This window comes from Protopterus annectens, chromosome 6.part0 (genome assembly GCF_019279795.1).
Source record: "Protopterus annectens isolate FY-2018-M chromosome 6.part0, PAN1.0, whole genome shotgun sequence".
Lineage (NCBI taxonomy): Eukaryota > Metazoa > Chordata > Ceratodontiformes > Protopteridae > Protopterus > Protopterus annectens.
In genome coordinates, this window is record NC_056737.1 from 917,982,936 (window position 1) to 918,004,124 (window position 21,189).

Sequence of the window (21,189 nt, forward strand, 5' to 3'; positions counted from 1 at the left end):
AAATGAAGTCATATTGTATTTAAATGTTTATTGTTTTAGAGTAGTACCAACATACAAATACATGTATATAATGTTTAGAATATATACTTGGTTTTTATCATTAGTAATATTGTTTATCACTGTTTCAATGTGGTATTGTTTATACAGAGTATTTAATGTTCATTTTTGGTTAGTAGGGAATCCGCTTGTTTATTTAAGGTTTTTTATACATACATTTAGTTAGGACGAACTATCTAGGTTCTGATTGGTGGATTAGGAGGTGTGTGCATGACGTGTTTAGGGATTTAAAGTCTGTTTGAAACAGTTACTAGCTAACTCTGATGAAGCATGTTTTAAACTGTACGGGTGAAAGCGCTTAGTATTTTATATTTTGTTTTTTAACAAAAGTTTCATATGGAATTAACCTATTGTTCAACGCCTTTTATGAATTCGGGTTCTATGGACTCCTAATAAAGCTCTTTTCGGTTTGGAATACAGTTTGGGGGTATTTTATTAGTTTGGTGGTGACCAGTTTTAATTGTAATTTGAGATACACAATATTACTTAAGGTATACAGTTTTAAGCAAATTTTTAATCATAATTTTAGATACAGTTTTTAGGAAGATTTGAGTTATCCAAAATTGCACAAGGTACAAGGGACACATAAACCCATGGTTCATATATAGGAATTCACAAGAGAGTTAGTAACATAGTTTTATGAATAGTTAGGTTAGGATATAAATATTAAGCACCAAGCACTTTATATGGAATTGATAGGAATGATACATGCCAGGATAAGTCATTAGATTTGTTTTAAAGATTTATTACATAGGTTGTCAGTTTGAGTTTTTAATTATGTTTCTGGTATTGTAATGCTTTTTAGATTATAGACAAGGTATATACATACTAAGTATAGACATGAGCATTCTTTTACATATATATACATTTATTTATTTATGCTTTTACAAGTATATATATGTATTTTATATATAATTTCTTGTATATAGTTTGCATGTATATTATCTGTATACACAAGGTTTAAGATAGTTTTTATATATTTTTGTATAACATTGACATGAAAAATACATCAGAGGTGAATAAGTAGTAACAAAGTACTTTGAATTGCTTTAGATAGATATATGAATTTAGGTGAACTCAAGTATTAGTATACACATGACACTATTTAAATGAGCTGTTTGAAATAGTGCATATGACTGGTTGTAAAACGACCGAGATAAGATATTTAAATGTGGTTAGTTTAATGTTCCACTAACCGTCTGATGAAGCATTCATGTGGAGTGTGAAAGCGCTTACTGGGAACGCGTTATTTTCTATGTTATTGTTTTTATTTTAATAAACTGTCGACTTCTTACTGTCGTGGTGTGTCCTCAACCAGTTCTGCTTTTGATTGATTCTGTTGCTGTTTTTGGAGGCACTTTACCCTTGGATGTGATTGTTGGAAGATATACTACTTTTACCAATGCCTCCTTTGATGGTTCTTCTCTGTTTGGGCCTAAGGTAAAAGATACACTCACCAGGTGTGAACAAGAAGGGAAAACTCTCTCTGCCGTGGGAGTATGTTTTACTACTATGGAGACTGCATCATTTTGTCCAGGGGGTCTATTGGCTTGTAGGTATAATTGCCAGTGTAGTTCCTGATATTCAAGTAAATCTTTCCAATGGCCACCACTAGGATTTTTGCACTTGCTGTTTACACATACTTTGGCATGGTTTGCCAGAGTTAGTTTCTACGTCATGTGTAATGTTATGCATATGTTCATATGTACGATTTTTCAGTGCCCTTTGTTTTTCCAATGTAAAAGGCACCACATTGGCAGGTGCAGATATAAATAACTCCAGCAGTGGTGCAGTTAAAATAACTCTGAACTCTTAGTTCTTTTCAACTCCATACAGACTTGAAAGGTCTGTTTGCTTCTATTAATAACAGCTGATGGTGGTGATGGTTTCCTCAGTGGAGGTTCACAGATTTTTAATAATGGACAACAGGAGAACATGAACTCTTGGCAACTTTTTCAGGTTATTTGCAAGCCTGGTTGAACTCTGAATTTAGTTTTAATTGTACTACCCAACTTAAGTGGACACTTTAAAAGAACTGACAATGACCTATTTTAAAATACCAGACATTGCAACTTGATAATCTATATTTTAGAGAGTTTATTAACTTTAAAAGTGGTTCCAAAAGGGTTACTTGTGTATAAATACCCGAGCAGTGTGGAATTTGGTAGAGATTATCATTTTGAGTTGCTCAAAATGTTTGAGCATTGGGGGTTTGAATTAATGTGCGCTATTATTTCTCATAATGAATATTTTAAGCAGTCTTTGTTAGCTGAGATTGAGGTTGTTAATAAGACAATGCAAAATGATTTGCTGATTACTGTTGAGGAATATAAGACACACTTTCATCAAGTGCTTGATGACGTTGACCATAGATTTTTAAGATTAAAGAGCGGAAAATGGGTAAGATGGGCTATGATAAAAAGGAGTATGTTAATAAAAAGACACCACCTAAGCATAACATACAGTGGGCTAGCCATGATATTGGACATTACAATGGGCAAGATCAAGAGAATTACTCTAATTCTGTCAGTAATGGTAAATTAGAAAAATGCAGTTTTTAAGCTTTTTCATTGCTGTAGGACTGGATCATTAACAGAAACGAAGTATCCACTTATTTCCTAGTTTAAAAATACTTAAAGGCACCAACTGTATAGAAAATTAAAGGAACAGTCACCATAAAAAGTTAAAATAATCCAAATAATTAACTTGCGTGTTATCGTTAAAACACCCAGTCAAAATCAGTAACAAAAAAACATTTAAAATTTTAGCTGCTTTGATAGGTTTAATAGAAGTAATGTCATTAATGCCATGGGTAGTGCATGCATTGAGAAGAAGTTGCTAGTAAAATTCCCTGTGCTCAAGAAAAAGTTCCCAGTCACCTCCCCTGGCACATTTAGTAACTTTTTCTAACACACAAAAAGCAATTTTTAAAAAAAAAATCATTGCACACTATTGAATGCCTATACAAAGCTTTGGTAGTGTGTGCTTTAGAAACTGTGTACAAATGCTGACAAATCCTGTTTTGAAGAGATCCCACAGTTTTGTCGGTGTAAAATGCAGGACACGAAGAACAAAGGGCAATGTGTTGTTAGAGTTATAACTCCTAGTGTGAAAGAAATTACTTTGGAAAAACCTGGAATGAGTGAATGGGTACCCTGCAAAATGTATATGCATCACTTGCAGGCACCACAACGCCTCATGCCTCTATTAATGTGGGAGGAATCAGGTGTATCAATATTCTTTTCCAGTATACTTTTCAAGTTTTTACTATTCTTAAACACAAACCTGTGATGTTCTCCCCAAAGCCCCAACATCCCAAAAAAGTTCTCCAGTGTGTATTAGCGTTTTGAGGGAAAAAAAATATTGCTGTTGTACTGAATAACAAAAACATTGGAAATGCACGCGCGCACACACACACACACACACACACACACACACACACACACACACACACACACACACCCACACCCTAGAGTTTGGAATGTCAACAGTTTGCCCAGCAATTTGTCTTTGCAGTGAGGGTGGAAACTGGGGACTTCTGCAGAATCCCATGGAAGCACAGAGAGGACATGCAAACTGTATGAACAGTACATCACAGCTGGAAATTGAACTGGTGAATCAAATGCTGTGAGGAGGCAATACCTGCTGGCTAGCTGTATGTCTGTATCATCCATGGACGGGAAAAGACAAGTGGTAATGTGGGAACTGTCAGGAGTCAAATGAGGGAATTCTAAAGCATCTTCCAGAAGACTGCTGAACCCATTTCAGATTAGAAACCATCACTATTTTAATAGTTATGTTGATGGTGGTCAGTGTCAAAACACCCATCATCCATTTTTATCCCAGAGCACTTGATCATAAACAAACATTATGCATCACTGAGCTGGTTTACTTCAGAATATTCAACTGACTCGCAGCATTACACAGTGGGTAAGACTGAGTTATGCAGTCTTAAACTGTATAGCCATAATAATCCATATCTGAAGTACAAATCCAAATGTCCCCCACACCTCAAAGAACTGTAGAAAGTTTAAAGACATTTCACCATTGGGGTACAAGCTAATCCCAGGTGCATAAATTGCAGGACAAGAACCACATATTTGCTATTTGTATATTGGCTGTGATGGTGCCACTTAGTTCCCTATGATGCAGGCTATGATGCAAGCTAACGTTCTACCAGACAACATGGCCCTGTCCACACGCAGTGATACCATCAACCTCTAGCCAATGGAAGCTTTCAGTGTACCAGATGATCTTACTATACTGCCTTTTACATTTATGCTGCATTACATTTTAGTGACAGGAGGGTGACACAGTGGTGAGGAATGTCTCTAGTATGGAATGGCATAGGGAATATTGTGTACTGAGTTTTTTCTGCATGTAGTTCACAATTGCAGACATTCCTTCACCACCCCAAAGTACCACAGTACATGGTTTTGAATCGTAGTGTGGAATGCAAGGGCAAAAAACATAGTGCACAGAATGTATGTATGTATGTTGCAGTACGTTTATGACTTCCCCAGGCTGGATGTTATATACAGGTGTCATAAACTGAGCACATATAACCTGATTATTAAATGATCAGTATACCCCTCACTTCCCTGAAATCTATGGCCACAAACTAGAACCCAGGTTGTAGACCATAAAAATACATTAGTCTCTAGTGCAATGATACCAGTTCTGTTGTTGGCACTGTTCACTCACAGTTGCAGCTTATTGCATGTTTTTCTGCAACACTGGCAGCACTGCTGGTCCAAAAAACAGAATTAAAAATAATAAAAATACTTGAATTATTTGTATCAGGGTCAAACATTTTGTTTTTGACTTTAAACTTCCATCTTGGTTATTTTTCATAGGTACAGAAGCAGTCTGGAGTTATAAAACATAAAGTAACAGGTTGGCCTAATGATTAAGGTGTTTGCTTTACAAACACAAAGTGCAGGGTTTGAGTCTCACAAGGGATAATTGGCTAGGCTTAAAATGGCTCACAAGGGCAGTTAGCCTAGTACTAATCTATGAACCATCCCTTTTAGACCATATCCCAAGGGTCAGGGTAGTAAAATGTGGTTCAAGAAGTCCCAGAGATTTTTCCTTGATGCACAGGGTGACTCCTCTTTCAGAGGCAGAGGAGGAGGAGCTAATGGTAGACATCGCCCTAGAGGCGGGGGTCCGCAAAACCAGGGTGGCTGCGATTCCTTTCGAGGCCATCCCTATCAGCGTTCCTGATGTGGTGCCCGGCTGTGCTTCTCTGGTGCCAGTCGGAGGTTGCTTATCTTTGTATCCAGAAGCCTGGCTAAACATCACCCAAGACAAATTGGTACAAAGAATAATCACCAGAGGATACTCCATACCCTTTTTTTCTTCCACCCCACACTCCTAAGAATATCCCAGATGTTCCACCTAATCACAGGGATCAAGCAACTGTAGAAGTTCAAAAGTTGCTGTCAAAGTGAGTCATCCAAACCGTCCCCGCAGACCAGATAGGATTTGGAACTTACTCCAGATTCTTTTTGGTGCCAAAACGAACAGGGGACTGGAGGCCCATATTGGACCTCAGCAAACCAAACGAATCCGTAAAGAAGGCCAAGTTCCGGATGGTGACACTGCAGTCTACACTCCCTCTGTTAGGGAAAGAAAATTGGATGTGTTCCATAAACCTCCAAGATGCGTACTACCATGTAAAAATGGACAGAGCATCGAGGAGTCATTTTACACTTCCAGCTGGGAGCCAGTCATTACCAGTTTCATCCTCTACCCTTTGGTCTCACCACAGCCCCCAGCAAAAACAGCAACAGAATCAATCAAAAGCAGAACTGGTTGAGGACACACCACGACAGTAAGAAGTCGACAGTTTATTAAAATGTATGGTGGTAGTGACAGCTCACCTGAGATGTCGTGGATTCCAAGTGTTTCTGTACCTGGACTACTGGCTCATGACTGCCACCACCAGGCACCTACTCCAACAAGCCAGAGATTCAACCATCCAACTCTGTTCCCAGCTGGGGATCACAGTAAATTGGGAAAAGTCTGCCTTATCGCCCACTCAATTTGTGATTTTTTATAGGCCAGAAATAGACACAGTCACCATGCTAGCTCGTCTCCCTGCAGACAGAATTCAAAACCTCAGACAACAAATTCACAGTTTGCTTTCTCTACAGAAAGTCACGGCAAAGACAGTGCTGAAACTATAGGGGACCATGGCTTCTACCATAAATCTAGCCCCACTAGCCAGATTGCATACGAGAATTCTTCAATGGCTCCTTTTTTCCCAGTGGTCTCTCCAACAACTGTCTCTGTCTCACTCTCACTAAACCCTCATAATAGAGTCTTGCAAAAAGGACCTTCATTGATGGATTTAGCCTGGTCAGCTGACAAAAGGCACTCCATTCCTTCCTCACCAACCCATTGCCACTGTGACCACAAATGCCTCACAGGATGAGGGGGTAGTATCTAGGCAGGACTGTCCAAGGCACATGGCAAGATCATGAGGCTCACCCGCATATCAGTATCCTATAGATGAGAGCGTCCCTTGGGGATGATGGCAATCTAATCAGACAATTTGTCGGTGGTATGGTATCTAAACAAACAAGTAGGTACCAGATCTTACTCCCTTTGTCAAGAGCCTCTTCGTGTTTGGAAGTGGACGATATCTTCCCAACGCTTTCTAGTAGCAACGCTTATCCCGGGGAGAACCAATGTGCTAGCCGACAAGCTCAGCAGGGCAATATTGATGCCTCACAAGTGGTCTCTGAATCAAGAAGTAGCAGAACAGATCTTCTGCAAATGGGGACAGCCTTGCTGCAATCTCTTTGCCAGCCCCATCAATGCCAAATGCAGCAGCTACGTCTCCCTTATTCCCCCTCTGAGAGAGTCACTGAGAGACGCACTTGTTCACAATTGGCCCCTGGGACTCCTTTATGCATTCCTCCTTTTCCGCTCATATCCAAAGTGATCCAGAAAGCAGAGTTCTTGAGAAGCAAAATGATTCTCATCGCTCCTTACTGGCATCATAAGATTTGGTTCCCCTTTCTCGGACCTCATCTACTAGATAATCCATGGACTTTGGACCCAGTTCCAGACCTCATTGACACACGTCAGGCTCCCTTCACCCCTGCCTCCACACCCTCAACGTGACAGCGTGGCTGCTCCTTTTCCATCTCGAGTCAGGGTTCATGAATTTTCACCTGCTGTGACACATATCCTTACATTTTCGCACAGACCTTCCACTAGGAAGTTATACACTAGCAAATCAAAAAGATTTTCTTTCTGAGCAAAAGAAAAAAATGTAGATCCTTACACAGCATCCATCCCTGTTAGAATTTTTGTCTGAACCTTTCCATCAGGGATCAGCTGCTGTCACAGTCGGGGTCCAATTGGCAGTGATATCTAATTTTCATTTGGGACAACATGAGCCTAATCTGATGCCCCACAGATTATGTAGAACCTTCCTTAAAGGTGCTACTTTGCTGAGACCTCCCTTTCAGGAACCTGTACCACCTTGGGGTCTAAATTTTGTTCTGTCCAAACTAACTTTCCTGCCTTTTGAGCCTGCACATTCTTGTCAATTGAAGTTTGTCGTGGAAGGCTTTGTTTCTAGTAGCTATCACATTAGCTAGACGGGTATCAGAGTTACAAGCACCATCAATCAAGCCTCCTTATTTGATTTTCCACAAAGACAGAGTTTCCCTTCATACAAATCCTTCCTTTATCCCTAAAGTTTGCTCTCAGACTAATTTGAACCAAACTGTTGAACTGCCTGTATTTTTCCCTAAACATTCCAACGCTGCAGAATATAAATTTAATCAACTTGATGTTCACAGACAGTAACAGTTCTACCTCCATAGGACTAAGGAACTTAGAAAATCAGATAAATTGTTTGTGTCCTTTTCTGAATCTAGAATTAGGTCTGCCAGTCTCTAAAGTGACTCTAATTGGATTTCCAACTGTATTTCCTTTATTTATTCCTCCACTGGAAAGATCCTCTCATTCAAGATTAAGGTTCATTTCACAAGATCTCTGTCTACTTTTGCTGCCTTTCAAGCCAGAGTTCCAGTTGACAGTATTTGTGCAGCAGCAGCTTGGGCTACCCCTCATACCTTTGTTACTCATTACAGACTGGATTTGACCTCCATGGGGTAGAGCCTCCTTTGGTTCCACAGTACTCAGGAGTATATTCCCGTGAGTCACCAGAGAAAAAGGTGCTAGGGACGCTATCCCATGTGTTAGAATGAAGGCAAGATAGGACTACAGAACATAAAGAAGTTATGTACTCACCATAACGTTCCATGTTTGTAGTCCATCTCGCCCTTCATTCTTACGAACCCACCCACCTACCCCCGTCCTGGAAGGATCTGAAGACAGGATAGCGTTGACTTTGGTAGGGTGGAGACCTTTCACTATTGTTCTTTCTGGATAACCTTTTCTGTCCCTCTTATAGTTAGCAGCAGACCAGATCTGGGGATTGTACTAGTGCACTATGGGATACCTACCTTGCCACAAGCAAACTAAGAGACTTTGAGCTTTGTAATCGGCAGAGTCGGAAGCCGAGGATCGGCTCCGCACCCATGTGTAAGAATGAAGGGCGAGATGGGCTACAAACATGGAATGGTATGGTGAGTACATAACTTCTTTTTTAGTCTGGTGGTCTTACAATGCAGGCTTCTGTATCTCCTGGCACAGGATAGGCGAGTGTACAGACCATTGGCAGGACGTGTTGGATCGCTGGAAATGTTTTTGGCCCTGTCTATGCACCGGTATTTGTGTAGCTCTTCTAGAGGAGTAAGGGAGCAAATGCAAAAAGTTGTGCTAAAAATGCCACCCCACCCACACTCCCAACAGAGCATGGGTACTGTATGACAGAAGTTGGATGGGTGCACAAATTCAAACAAAGCTGAATCTGTATTGTCATCCGTCCAGGTCTTAGTTATGAAAATCGTTTTAGCTTGCAACAGGTCATTGATTGTACCTAACATGTTGCAGACAGACTCAGAATTACAGTACAGAACTTTGGGTCAAGGCAGACCCTTCTATCAACAATGACAACAGGCTGCTCACATGGGGCTATAGGATGCAGCATCACAGTAGACCTTACATCTATGGTGCTGCCTTACTACCAAAATGTTACAGGCTTCTGCTCTACTCAGGAGCCCAAATGGATACAATGACCAGCCATGTGCTGCTTTAAAAGGCACAGCCCCGAGCAGGTGATAAAACCTGCTTAGGAAGGTAAGTATAAACAAGTAGGCTAAGATCCAAAATTATGGCACACTAAATTTGAAAATAAAACAAAGGCATCATGTATGTAACATCTGTAAAGGTAGAAGGAAGAGTGTATAAACTATAGCCTTTACCACATACACCACACAGTGTACAAAACAAAAAATCATATGCTGTCAAGGTAAGCCAAAGCAAGCTCAGAAAATCAACAAAGATAGGTAAACATTTATACTGCAATAATGCAAAAAAAGTAAAGCAAGAGTACAAAATTACAGTGGTGATAGAGGCAGACCAGTCAAGGGAGAGTAAGATAAAGAAGAAAGTAACCATAGGAACTAGCAAAGGTAAGAAATAAACCATATAGTAGTAGTAATAGTAGCAGCAACTGATAGTAGTGAGTCAGGACTGAATTGGTAACCAAAGTCAAAGGATAATAAGTAACCGGAAGTTGTGAGTTATTTAAAGTAAAATGTCTGCTGGTGAGCAGTGAAGTAACCATGGCAAAAAAGTTCAAGGTATGAAATAGTCTTTCGGGTAATCAGATCAACCATATTGGTTCTAAAAAAAAGCTGTAAACCTACAGTCTGTAAATAAACTCTCTCACATAACTGCACCAGACTATCATGAAGTCATAAGAACAAATAATTACATACAACATCATGATGATGCAAAGCAAAATAGACCAGTCAACTACAATGAAGCAGCAGACTTGGGAAGACAAATCTTTAATGATTGGAGTGTACAAACAGTTTTACAAAGGAGTCTCAAGAACCAGCAATGCAACATATATCAGGTCACCAGAATTCAAGGCAGTGGAACAGTACAGATCACTCTAGAAGACTCAACATTTCAATGAAGATCAAAACAAAAACAAGCCTGCAGTGGTTAAAATGACACGCAAGTATATATACAAGTATAGGTATCCTAAACTGCCAAAAACAACAAACCCCATAGTCTGACTGACACATTGTGTACATTTGAGATCGGTTTAGAAACCAATGTAAAGCAACAGGAAGCAACACAAGAAAGGTTATGCATAAATGGCCAGTGACAGACCCAACCAAGAGGCAAATGATAAAATGCAAAAACTTTAAAACAAAAGAAAGCAAGACTGAAGTGGGAGGGCAAAAATAAACAACAAATTAAGTAAAAGAATAAAGTAGCCAAATGCAGTATTAATAAGTAGGATAAATCCAGACACAGTTTAATTTACTACTGTTATGATAACAATGAAACAAAACAATATGTGTGATCATTTATGCCACAGGAGCCTGCATCTCAAACTGTATAACCCTTTAAATAAGTTAAATTACAGAGCTGCATATTTCTGACCATATCTTTAAAAAAGAAAAAGAAAAAAAAGAAAACTGTCATTAAGAACATAAGGACAGGTAATTAAGTAATGGAAATTAAGCTAACTTTGAGTTTCCTTAAACAATCTGAATGATGGATGGCGTAAATAGTCTGATGCAACAAAATTTCATTGAACATCATGCAATATACACAATAACAGCTAGAATTAGTATAGAAAAATCCACAAAAATGGTGACTGGAGAGGAAGAGAAAGCGTAACTGGTGACTTAGCAGAAGTCAAAAACAATTAGCATGACGCAAGCTGCAAGACATCTGAAGCCCAGAGTAAAAACAGAAGTCTTAAATGCAAAAAGATAGTCTGTGTTCATTTGCCAGAGAAGATAGCATAGTAAGCATACACTTAGGAGTAAGGCCTTCATATTTAGACAATTTAACAGTATAACAACTTATCTGATGTTGTTAATCTTCTTTCCATCCATCACTGATGGGTTCGGTTCCGAGCCCTCTGAACCAAGTCGGCCTAATACCAAGCTCGCACCAGCCAAAAACTCTTGAGCTAAGCTTCTATCCATAGCTTCCTTCTCCCTGTTACCTCAGATCTCGTTTGCCGCGTAGTCTTAAAGCCACGTTTCAGCCGAGCTCTCAGCTAAGTGAAAACTTTTGATATCTCTCAGGATATTTAGTATTTTTTTCCTTTCTCTTGTTAATATTGGTAATTATATACATGTACAGCTATATTTAGACCTTTCACTCCTGTTTCTACCCATCTGGTAACCTTTTTAAGTACCATTGGTGGTACGGCCTTTTATCCCTACCCTTGTCGTATTTCTTGAATACCATCGTTGGTATTTCTTCTGTTTTCCCTTTTAGCTAACTAGTGGTGTGTTTTTGACATATATTGCTTAGATATAGTTTGTGTTTAGACATTTTAGACCTAGATATAGTAGATTTTGAATTTTTTCCTTTAGTCTTCTATCTAGTCTGTTGTGTGTGATTTTCAGGATGTCTGATAAAAAGGGCACATCGGGGTTTAAACATTGTGCTTCGTGTAAGGGTAAACTACCTAATAATGATTCCCATGATTGTGTTTATTGTTTGGGGTTGCCCCATCTTTCGGTGCAACTCCCCTGTATGATTTGTCAAAGTTTCAGTCAGTGCACTTTGAACAAGCGCAAAAACAAGTTGATTCTGAAGGGCCTACTTAAGTTGCCTTTTTTAGAGGCCATTTCTGCTACGGAGGTCTCATCCCCTCCATTCAAGGATAAGAAAAGGTCCCACTCAGTTCCCTCTTCATCAGGTGACCAAGGGAAGTCTGTAAAGCCTAAAGTGCATAAACTATCTTCAAGGGCATAAGTCTTCCTCTTCGGCACCGACCTCTCCCGCTCCAGCTATGGCTGTTTCCATGTTGGTGCCAGCTTCAGCTCCGATACTGTCTCCATCACCGGCTATCAACCTTACAACAACTACTACGACTTCGGCACTGAGTGCCACTTCATCACAGTGCATGCCTTCAATGCCCATCTCTGCAATTATGACTGAACGTTCCGTGTCAGCTTGGAGTTCCCCTTCAACACAGAGTCCTTTTACTGTCACGATAACTAGGATTTTGACTCCACTGCTTCCAGTCTCCAAACTTGAGACATTGGTGCTGGTAGAGTCCACACCATGGACCTGATACTCCCCATCTACAGACCCATTTCTAGGACAAGTGTACAGTCTGTTCCTAGAATGACCTGACTCCCCATTGGGAGTATCCACTAGATCCACCAGGAGCCTTTCCAAACTTAATGTGGTGCATCTTGTAGACCAACTGTTCACAGCCAGGGGGATACCCACTCCTTCTAGGACCCATCCTCCTCTCCTCCTTTGACCATACTTGTTCCAAAGCCACCTGTAGTGGACCTCATTAGGGCTCCGGTAACGTCCCTTTGGCCTTCAGTCCCCACTGAACTGGGCTTTCCTCAACCCCATGATTGGGCTGCAGGTTGTTTGGTTTGTGGCACAGTTAAGAGTGTTTCTATGGATCCAGTCTCAGTGCCGGGAGTCATGTCTGCACTGATCCTGCTTGAGGCTCCATCCTCTGGAGCGGGTTCAATGGAGCGGGGTGTGACCCCCAGTTCCGAGTTTGTTCTCCTCTGTTTTGGGCTTCCATCCCTCTTCAGGCAGACCTGCTTTCCAAGCTGTGGAGAGGGCACTTGCTTCTGGAAGGATTCCACCAATGTCAGAACCCCAGACAACCTTTCCCCTTGAGCTACAGCTGTCACAAGCCACCACCCCTGGACACTGGGTAGGGAAGCCACAGGACCCTCCATTGCAGGGTGCCCCCTCTTCAAATTCCTCCTCAGAAGCTCCCACTAAGGAGCCCCCACGGAAGAGATAGTGCAAGAGGAAACACGTAGACTCCCCTGAAGAGTCTCTAATACAGGACACGGACTTCGATGATGGTGAAGTATCCCCACGGTCATCCCCTGATGATGTCTCCTTTGGAGACATCCTTGAAATGTTGAAACAGAGGGGTGATTGGAAGTCCACTAACCCTTTTTCTGAGGAATCTGTGTTTCTGCAGGCTTTCTGTTCAGGGCCATCTCTCTCTTGGGTGACCCTGCCTGCAGACAAGCTAGTACAACTCATGGTGCAGCGCACCTTGAAGAACCTTGATTCTGTTGAGTCAGTCCCTCAGACCTGACAAGATACTTCCCCTCCCCTCCCCGAGAAAAACCCACATTGGTCCAGTGGTTTACCAGTCGATGCTATGGTGGTGGTGGCCACGAAAAATTATCTTGCCGAAGAGTCATAATGTTCACCCACCCAACAGAGAGTTCTGGGTCATGGGGAGATTAGGGAAGTGAGTTTGTTTTTTGCTTCAGCGACCTTTGCCATATGGTCCCTGAATTACTTGGCACATTTTAGGAGGCTCCAAAGGGTCTCCAAACTCTCTGGAACAATCGCAGGACAGGTGTCTGATGAGGCAAGGGATAGTTGCCTCGCAGCTCGCAATCCTGGAATCTATCTCCAATTCATCCATGAGGTTGCTCTCACGTGCAACCGAAGGGGTGGCTAGAGCTATGGGTTCAGGCATAGTTATGAAACGCTATGCTTGGATGCGCATCTGTGACTTTGCAGACCCTTTCAAGTCTTCCTTCCTAAATGCTCCCATCGATGCATCTTCCTTTTTTGGTTCCAAGGTGAAGGACACCCTGGCCAGGTGTGAGGAGGATGGTAAGACCCTGTCTGCTGTAGGTCTACATTTTGCAACCCTCAACGTTCCTTTTCCAGGAATCAGAGGAGCGGCGAAATGTGGCACAAAAAATCTCAGGGTCCTTTCCATGCCCCACATGGGGCAGAGGGGGTAACAATTAAGGAAGACGGCCCTGCTGAGCAGAGAGGGGTCCATGTAATCCAGGACCCAGGGATTATTTCTGTGAGCAGCCTTATCAGCGGTCCTGAACAGTGGCCCAACTGCTTTCCTCTTGAAGCAGCCGGGGGTCATTTCTCTCTGCACCAAGCTGCCTGGCATTCAATAACCACCGATCGTTGGGTGCAGAAGATCATAACCAGAAGTTGCACCATTCCCCTCATCACTTATCCAAAACTTCTGACAAAACTTTTCAAGAAACACATGCACACAGCACAAGCACATCTAAAAAAAATCAGTCCACACACGTACACTTGTAATCCTACATCTAACCCTACACTAAACTCTACATACACTACTATCTATCCACTTACCTTGACCCTAACCCTAAGGTCCGTCACTATCGCACACTCACCTAACCCGCGCCCTAACTCACTTAACACACCCCTAACCCTAATTCACCTAACTCACTTAACCAGCGCCCTAATCCTAACAACTACAGAATCGCACACTTACCTGAACACGACCCGTATATTTCCAACGTAGCGCAGAAAATAGCAAAGCCACAGAACCGGCCAACCAAATTCTTTCCCTAGGAAAGAATTGGTATTCTGCAGCTTCGCTATTTTTAGCGTTCGCTCAAAATTGGTCGAAATTAGAACATTTGAAGTTTTACAACTTCGATGTTCTGATATGGACCCGGATAATTCTCCCCTCATCTTGCTTTGGTTATGCAAAACTTTTCTTAAAGGGGTCTGTCACCTTAGGCCTCCAATCAGACAACTGTAGAGCCAATCTGACAACCTACAGAGCCATGAAACCTCACATTAGTTCTTCAGTCTTTACCTCAACCCCCTTTTGAACCTGCAGTGAAGTGTGACCTCAAATTCTTGTTGTGGAAATCTCTTTTCCTGGTAGCCATCATGTCAGACAGATGAATTTCTGAGCTTCAGGCATTATGCACCAAAAGGCCCTATCTAATCTTCCACAAGGACAGAGTATCACTCCGGACGAGCCCATCTTTCCTCCCCGAAGTTGTTTCAGACTTCTCCATCAATCAGACCATTGATTTGCCAGTATTTTTCCCTTAGTTTTCTAATAAGGGGGTACACTGTCTACATTCCTTAGATGTACACAGACAACTGAGATTTTATTTAGACAGGTGGTGGTGGTTGTGTCTTTCAGCTTTTCCCGGTTAGGGGTCACCACAGCGGAACTCCGGTCCGCTAATGATTGGTAGTTGATTTTTACTTGCCGAGTTACCAGCCCTGATGCACAACCTTCAACAAAGGTGCGCCCATTCATGCATGTCTCCAGGCAGAAGACCCTTTAGCTGAGAATCGAACCGGACAGCGTCTTACTGTGAGGTGACAATGCTACCACAGTACCACCACGACCAAAGCAATATGTAAAACTAACCAACTCTTCATCTCCTTTTCTGGGCCTAGAATGGGAAATTCTATCTCCAAGGTCTCTTTATCAAAATGGTTAAGGGACCGCATACGCTACATTTATTTACTTGCAAACAAACCTATGCCACAGAATGTTAAAGCCCATTCTACTAGATCTATGGCAATGTCTTTAGCCTTCCAGTCCAGAGCTTTTATGAATGATATCTATGCAGCAGCCACTTGGGCTAAACCCCACACTTTTATCAATTACAAATTGGATGTGGTCTCCAGAGGGAGAGCTACCTTCAGCTCAGTGGGAACATTCTTCCATAGTGGCCGCCAAAGGAACACAAGGTAGCTGGGGATTCTGTCCCATCAGTGACGAATGGAAAGAAGGTTAACAACATCAGATAAAGAAGTTATGTCTTACCATAACTTTCCATCTGTGTTGTTGATCTTCTTTCATTCATCACTTCCCACCCCCCCCAAAGGCTCCTGTGGGCTACTTTGGGTCCAAGTGTTGAGTTAGGGCATTTGCGCAGAAATGGTCTTTGCTTTACTACTACAAGATGGGCAAACTCGATCTGAGGTAACAGGGAGAAGGGCACTATGGGTAGAAGCTTAGCTCGAGAGTTTTTGGCTGGCGTGAACTAGGTATTAGGCCGACTCTGTTCTGAGGGCTCAGAACCAAACCCATCAGTGAAGAATGAAAGAAGATCAACACAGATGTAATGTTATGGTAAGACCAAACTTCTTTTTTTCAGTACTGCTGCATCTATCAGAACCTAAGACTAACATGTCGACACATTTTTTTTCCTTCTCTCTTCCTTTCTTTCTTTTAGTTAGCTAACCTACATTATATATAATGTATTAACTGCAAACAGCATCCATACATCATAACCTAATACCTTCTTCTCTTGGTAGTCCCTGCCTTGTTCATAACGTATCACTTCTAGTGAACTGGACATTATTGCAAATTCACATTTTCTATTAACCAAAACAACTATCTCGCAAAGATTCCTTAGTTAGACAGACAACTTCTCTGGATTTAAATAATCTCACTACATGTCACCTGTTTTGTGATTTATTTTCTCATTAAGTGTCAGACCAGTCTCTTGTTTGCTATCTGCTGTGCTAAATGAACACGGACTCTAATGTAACATGCAGTAGAACTCTGTTTTGTGCAGGCCGTAACCTGGCCTTGTTAAGTTTCAGACCCCCCCCCCCCCAAATACACACGCGCACAATTTCTGACGAGTTCGTCACACCAAGCATTTGAGCTGCACACTCCCCCACACTGCCACCATCCACTTGGTGTCTTTTTTCGCCAAAAAATAAAGGATCTGTTTTCCTTTGTAAGCACAAGCATAGATTTAAGCATATCTAACATCAGTACCTTAATTCCTGACAAAGGGGCTATTAGTAACCTGAAAACTTGAGTGATTTCATAGCCAGTGTTGGTCCAATAACAGGTATCACTTCATGTCTGCCTGTGTCATTTTGCCAGTATATACAAGTACACAAATTCACTGCTTATTGAATGCAGGTTTCATTTCCAGTGGTATGATGACCACTACGGGTATTGATGTAGGTACCACTGCCAGTATTTCTTCAGATGTCGGCACAAACCCATTTATTCTCATTGTGCCAAGATGCTGTCAGTGCTTTGAATGCTTTTTATAAGTCTCCATTTGCTTTACTGTGCATCTCTAATCAAGTCACTTGATCAGACAGTCCTTCCCAATTACCCTTGAAAAGAAGCTTGTGCCAAATGGGCTTACCCAGTTAAATGAAAAAAAAAAAAAAATCTCCAGATCCATGTTTTTAATAGCAGCCTACACTGTTTTATTGCTACACGCCTACTGATAAATGACATAGTATATCTCTAATGTCTGGTTTTGAATCCCATTATTAGCTGTTTAATTGCCATAACTCATTAGACTCTTTTCTGACGATTACCTGTTTGGAAGTCGTCCTGCTAATGTCTGCAAGAATTATATAGGCAGGTGTAATTTCTGTATGCTAAGATTGCTAGCCTGGTGATATAGGGAAGCCATGCACTGGGTATATAGTTCAGTGCAATAGTTCAACATGAAATGCTTCGTGTACTTTGTATGATGACAGTCTTGCTGCATGCATCTTGAAGTGTAACAAAACAGATTACACAAATGGCCTTCTAAATTTCACTTTTCAGGTTACTGCTAAATGATTGTTGTAATGGGATTTGCACTGTCCTTTCTTTGAGTGACATGAACTATTAGGCATACTGCTTTTGTTGCATATAAAGTGAGAACATACGTCAGTTTCATTTGAGGAACATAATCAACAAATTGCATCTTGATTTTTGCAGAAACAAGAGAAACCAAAATTTGTATTATGTGTAACCTTCTCTGAAAATGGTGACACAATTACAGGAGACTCAAGTGGAAATATTCTAGTTTGGGGAAAAGGTAAGCCTGAAAGCCTTTCTGCATTACATACTAATAGAAAAAGTGCACCACACCTTTTAAGATATCAGCTGGCAATTAAGCTGTTGCTGAAAACCCTGGGAAAGTGCTAGAATATCATTTGAATTTACAAGCAGTACGGAGAGCAGTTTGTCACCTCTAAAGTGAAGGCTGCTCCCTATTTAAAGCATGTTTCATGATACCAGGGAAATTCAAGTTCTATAAAAATTGCATTTGATTGATTGCACAGGTGGATTTTGCCTTTACCAGTCATTTATTTGCCAAGATAGTGATTTGATACTTCAAAACATTTTTATTAAGTAAATAAACCTTGGCATTCCTGCACATGTAGATTTTGTTGTACCAATGTAGCAATTCATATTTGATGTTCAATATTTAGATACATTCATAGCACTATTATTAGTATTATCTATTGAAGTATTTTGTGCCAGCAGATAGCTTTGTGAAGTATTTGAGACCCTCTTTTTTTGTATGCTGTACCAGTTGTTTTAACTTGACTCATACTTTATTTTTGGTTTGAATGCAGTATAGTAGGTTAATTCTCAGCTATTTATCAGGTTTACCATCTGTAGCATAGCCACAGCACCCTAGATTGAGTATTTATTGATGTGACTTATTGATATCTAGTTTGAACCCTTTCAGTGAGTGCTTCATGGAACCTGGGGTGTACATACACCTGCCCATCCATTAATTCATGTTATGATTAAAGAAAGTCAGGGAGCTACTTCACTTTATATCAAAGGGAAGTCAAGTCTGTAAGAGAGGGATGCTATGCTAGAGAAATGTGTCATGGCCTATTTATGTCTCTGTGGAAGTTTATTTCCCTTGAGCAGGTATTTAGTGTCATTTGTTTTGGTAATGTGCAAGAAGTCGCACACGACTGGATCCTGTGAAGCTCTATAAGCTAGACAGATACCCTCTTATGAGCCTGTAGGAAACAGAAAAGAGAGAACACTTTAAGGTAGTGTGTGTAGTACAATGAAAGCATGCCCTTAATTGTCTTAGTGAGGAAGTGCTATGGTCTCTCAAGCCGAGTTATATGCTAAGTATGCTAAGACAAGTACATATCTAAGGGGGCATTACACTCTATTATGGACTCCATGAGGATGGAGTAGAGTGGACGGATAACTTCCTTTGACCTCAAAGATATACTCTTGGTAATCAGTCTAGCTAGATAAAATGATTTCATGATAGTCTTTGCATGTAGATTAAAGGATAGTTCATTGCCAATGAAAAGAGCTCATGATCTTAATGACAGACTCTCCTTTCAAAAGTCATAGATGCCCAGGTTTGCAAAATAATGCAGTGCTGGATTTCTTGGAATTTAGGTTAAGGATGTGGTCCAGGTACCACTTTTCTGGGTATAACAGGCCATCTTGGAGATGTTGGAAGTTGGATGGGGAAGTTCTTGGGAACTGAGTTGACAGCTGCAGACTTGGTCAACCACATGCCCTTGATGTCAGCCTTGACACCAGAGATGTAAATACCAAAGAGAAGTGGTCCTAGATCTGCTCCCTGATGGACACTCCTAGTAACTTCTATCTTTGATGAGAGCATGACTCCAACAGTAATAGATTGGGATTGGTCACTAAGCCATTTTGTTATCCAGCAAGTAGCATAGAGGCTTACATTTAGTTGATTGGCTTATAGCCAAAATATAGGATGGTATCAAAGGCCTTATCCAGGTCCAGGTAGGCAGTCTGAGCTGATATGCCTCCATCTAATGCATCATTGACTTGTATGATGAATTCCACCAGGTTCAATAGGCAGTGCCTGTCTTTAACAAACCCAAATGTCTTGTGTCCATAGCTTGTAGACCATCAATATCTTTGTTACCAAGTTCCATAATGTTGTGTTCCATTGTTTTACAGATGAGGCTGATGTTCACAAGCCTACATTTTCCAGGATCAGCAGAGGGGTGGGATGACTACAACAGTTTTCTGCACCCCTGGTATAAATCCAGTGGAGAAGCTGAGATTTAGTAGGCTAAGTAGCGAGTGTATAAGACAGAGTCTGGTGTAGGCAAGAGGGCAGGCTGACTCAGTGTCAGGACCCATAAAGTTAGTGCTTTTGGCCTTGCAGAGAGCACTCAAGATTTGATTCGAAATTATCAGAGGGGATGTTCTGGGTATGATAATGTGCTGAGAAAAGTTAGAGGGAGATAAAGGAATAAGCAACACGTTCCCATTTACAAACATTATACATCACATATATTGCTCTATATAATATAATCAATCCAACATTATACTCCCTTTGGCAGGAATTGAATAACTGAAGTAAAGTTTGAACTGAATTTTCCACTAATATGTTGGCTATGTCCTTAGAGGATGCATATGTGTTGTAAAACATACATCATTACAATATTGGCAAATGAGCATTCTCCAAAAGGGTGTTAATGTACAAATATCAACTGGTGCAAAAACATGCATAATAAGCTTGCTTCTCTTCTCCTTACAGCTACAATCTGCACTCTCTTCCTCAACCATCTCCTGTGCCAAATTCATAACACATTCCTAAAGTCCAAAAAGGTAGCCAGCAGTGTACTTTATTCTCCCTCAGTGCAACAGTCATAATACAGGGTTAGACAGCCATACTTCTTAAACCAGTGTGGGAATGTATCTGTAGGCCATTATTTGTCAGGAGCCTCCATGAGACTGCCTTAGAGGAGATTTCCCATGATCTTTACTATATGTTGCATAGCAGGTTGTAGTTGGAAGTTACTTTGTCTTTCTTTGGCTTGCTGGAGGGACTGTTTTTTATCCTCTTTACTTTTGCCTACTCCATATGGGCAGGGTCTCTGGCCTTGAATGTAGTCCCAACAGGGCTCGATCACTTCTCTTGGGACCTTAAAAATTGACACCTTTAGTCCATGTGCCTTATCTGCCCTCATCTGTGAAAGTTAAGTGTAAATAAACAGTCCCCACCCTTGTTTACATTATATCCTATTAAAATGTGGCAGCACTGCCAGTTTTTTAATGTACCCATGTAAAAGCCAGGAATAAATTGCTTTGTTGATTGATTTGTTTTGCTCACTGCCTTGTTGCTGATATCAGTCCTTATTTTCTATAGGATGTGATCCTCCCATATCCCTTTTGACAGGTAAGCCCTCTTTCTCTTTAGTGAGATATTTCAGCATATTGCAGAGAAGTAGTTTCCCTTCCCTTAAAGGACAAGAGTCATAAAGAGAAACATCATATGAGTGGCTGGAGAGAGGATTCTTTTTGTAATACTAGTGGAGTGCTGATCTAACTGGAATAGAGCAAATAATGAAATTGTATGTATCCCCAAATGAGACATCAGCCACTTGCCTGAAGACATGCACATACCCATCAGTCTCTAGCGGGGTGGGGCCATGACTACATGCAATAATCTGACCTACCTCTGAGGA

The 21,189-nt window shown here is 41.0% G+C and overlaps 1 protein-coding gene across 1 annotated transcript in view; it reads left to right on the forward strand.

Annotated features, from left to right (window-relative positions):
* The window catches only part of EML1 (EMAP like 1), a 1,110,860-nt gene that overhangs the window by 863,659 nt on the left and 226,012 nt on the right, over positions 1 to 21,189 (forward strand). The window contains exon 14 of the mRNA XM_044073595.1: positions 17,684 to 17,783. Coding sequence (XP_043929530.1) covers positions 17,684 to 17,783 — 100 coding nt within the window. The remainder of the gene's footprint in view (positions 1 to 17,683; positions 17,784 to 21,189) is intronic.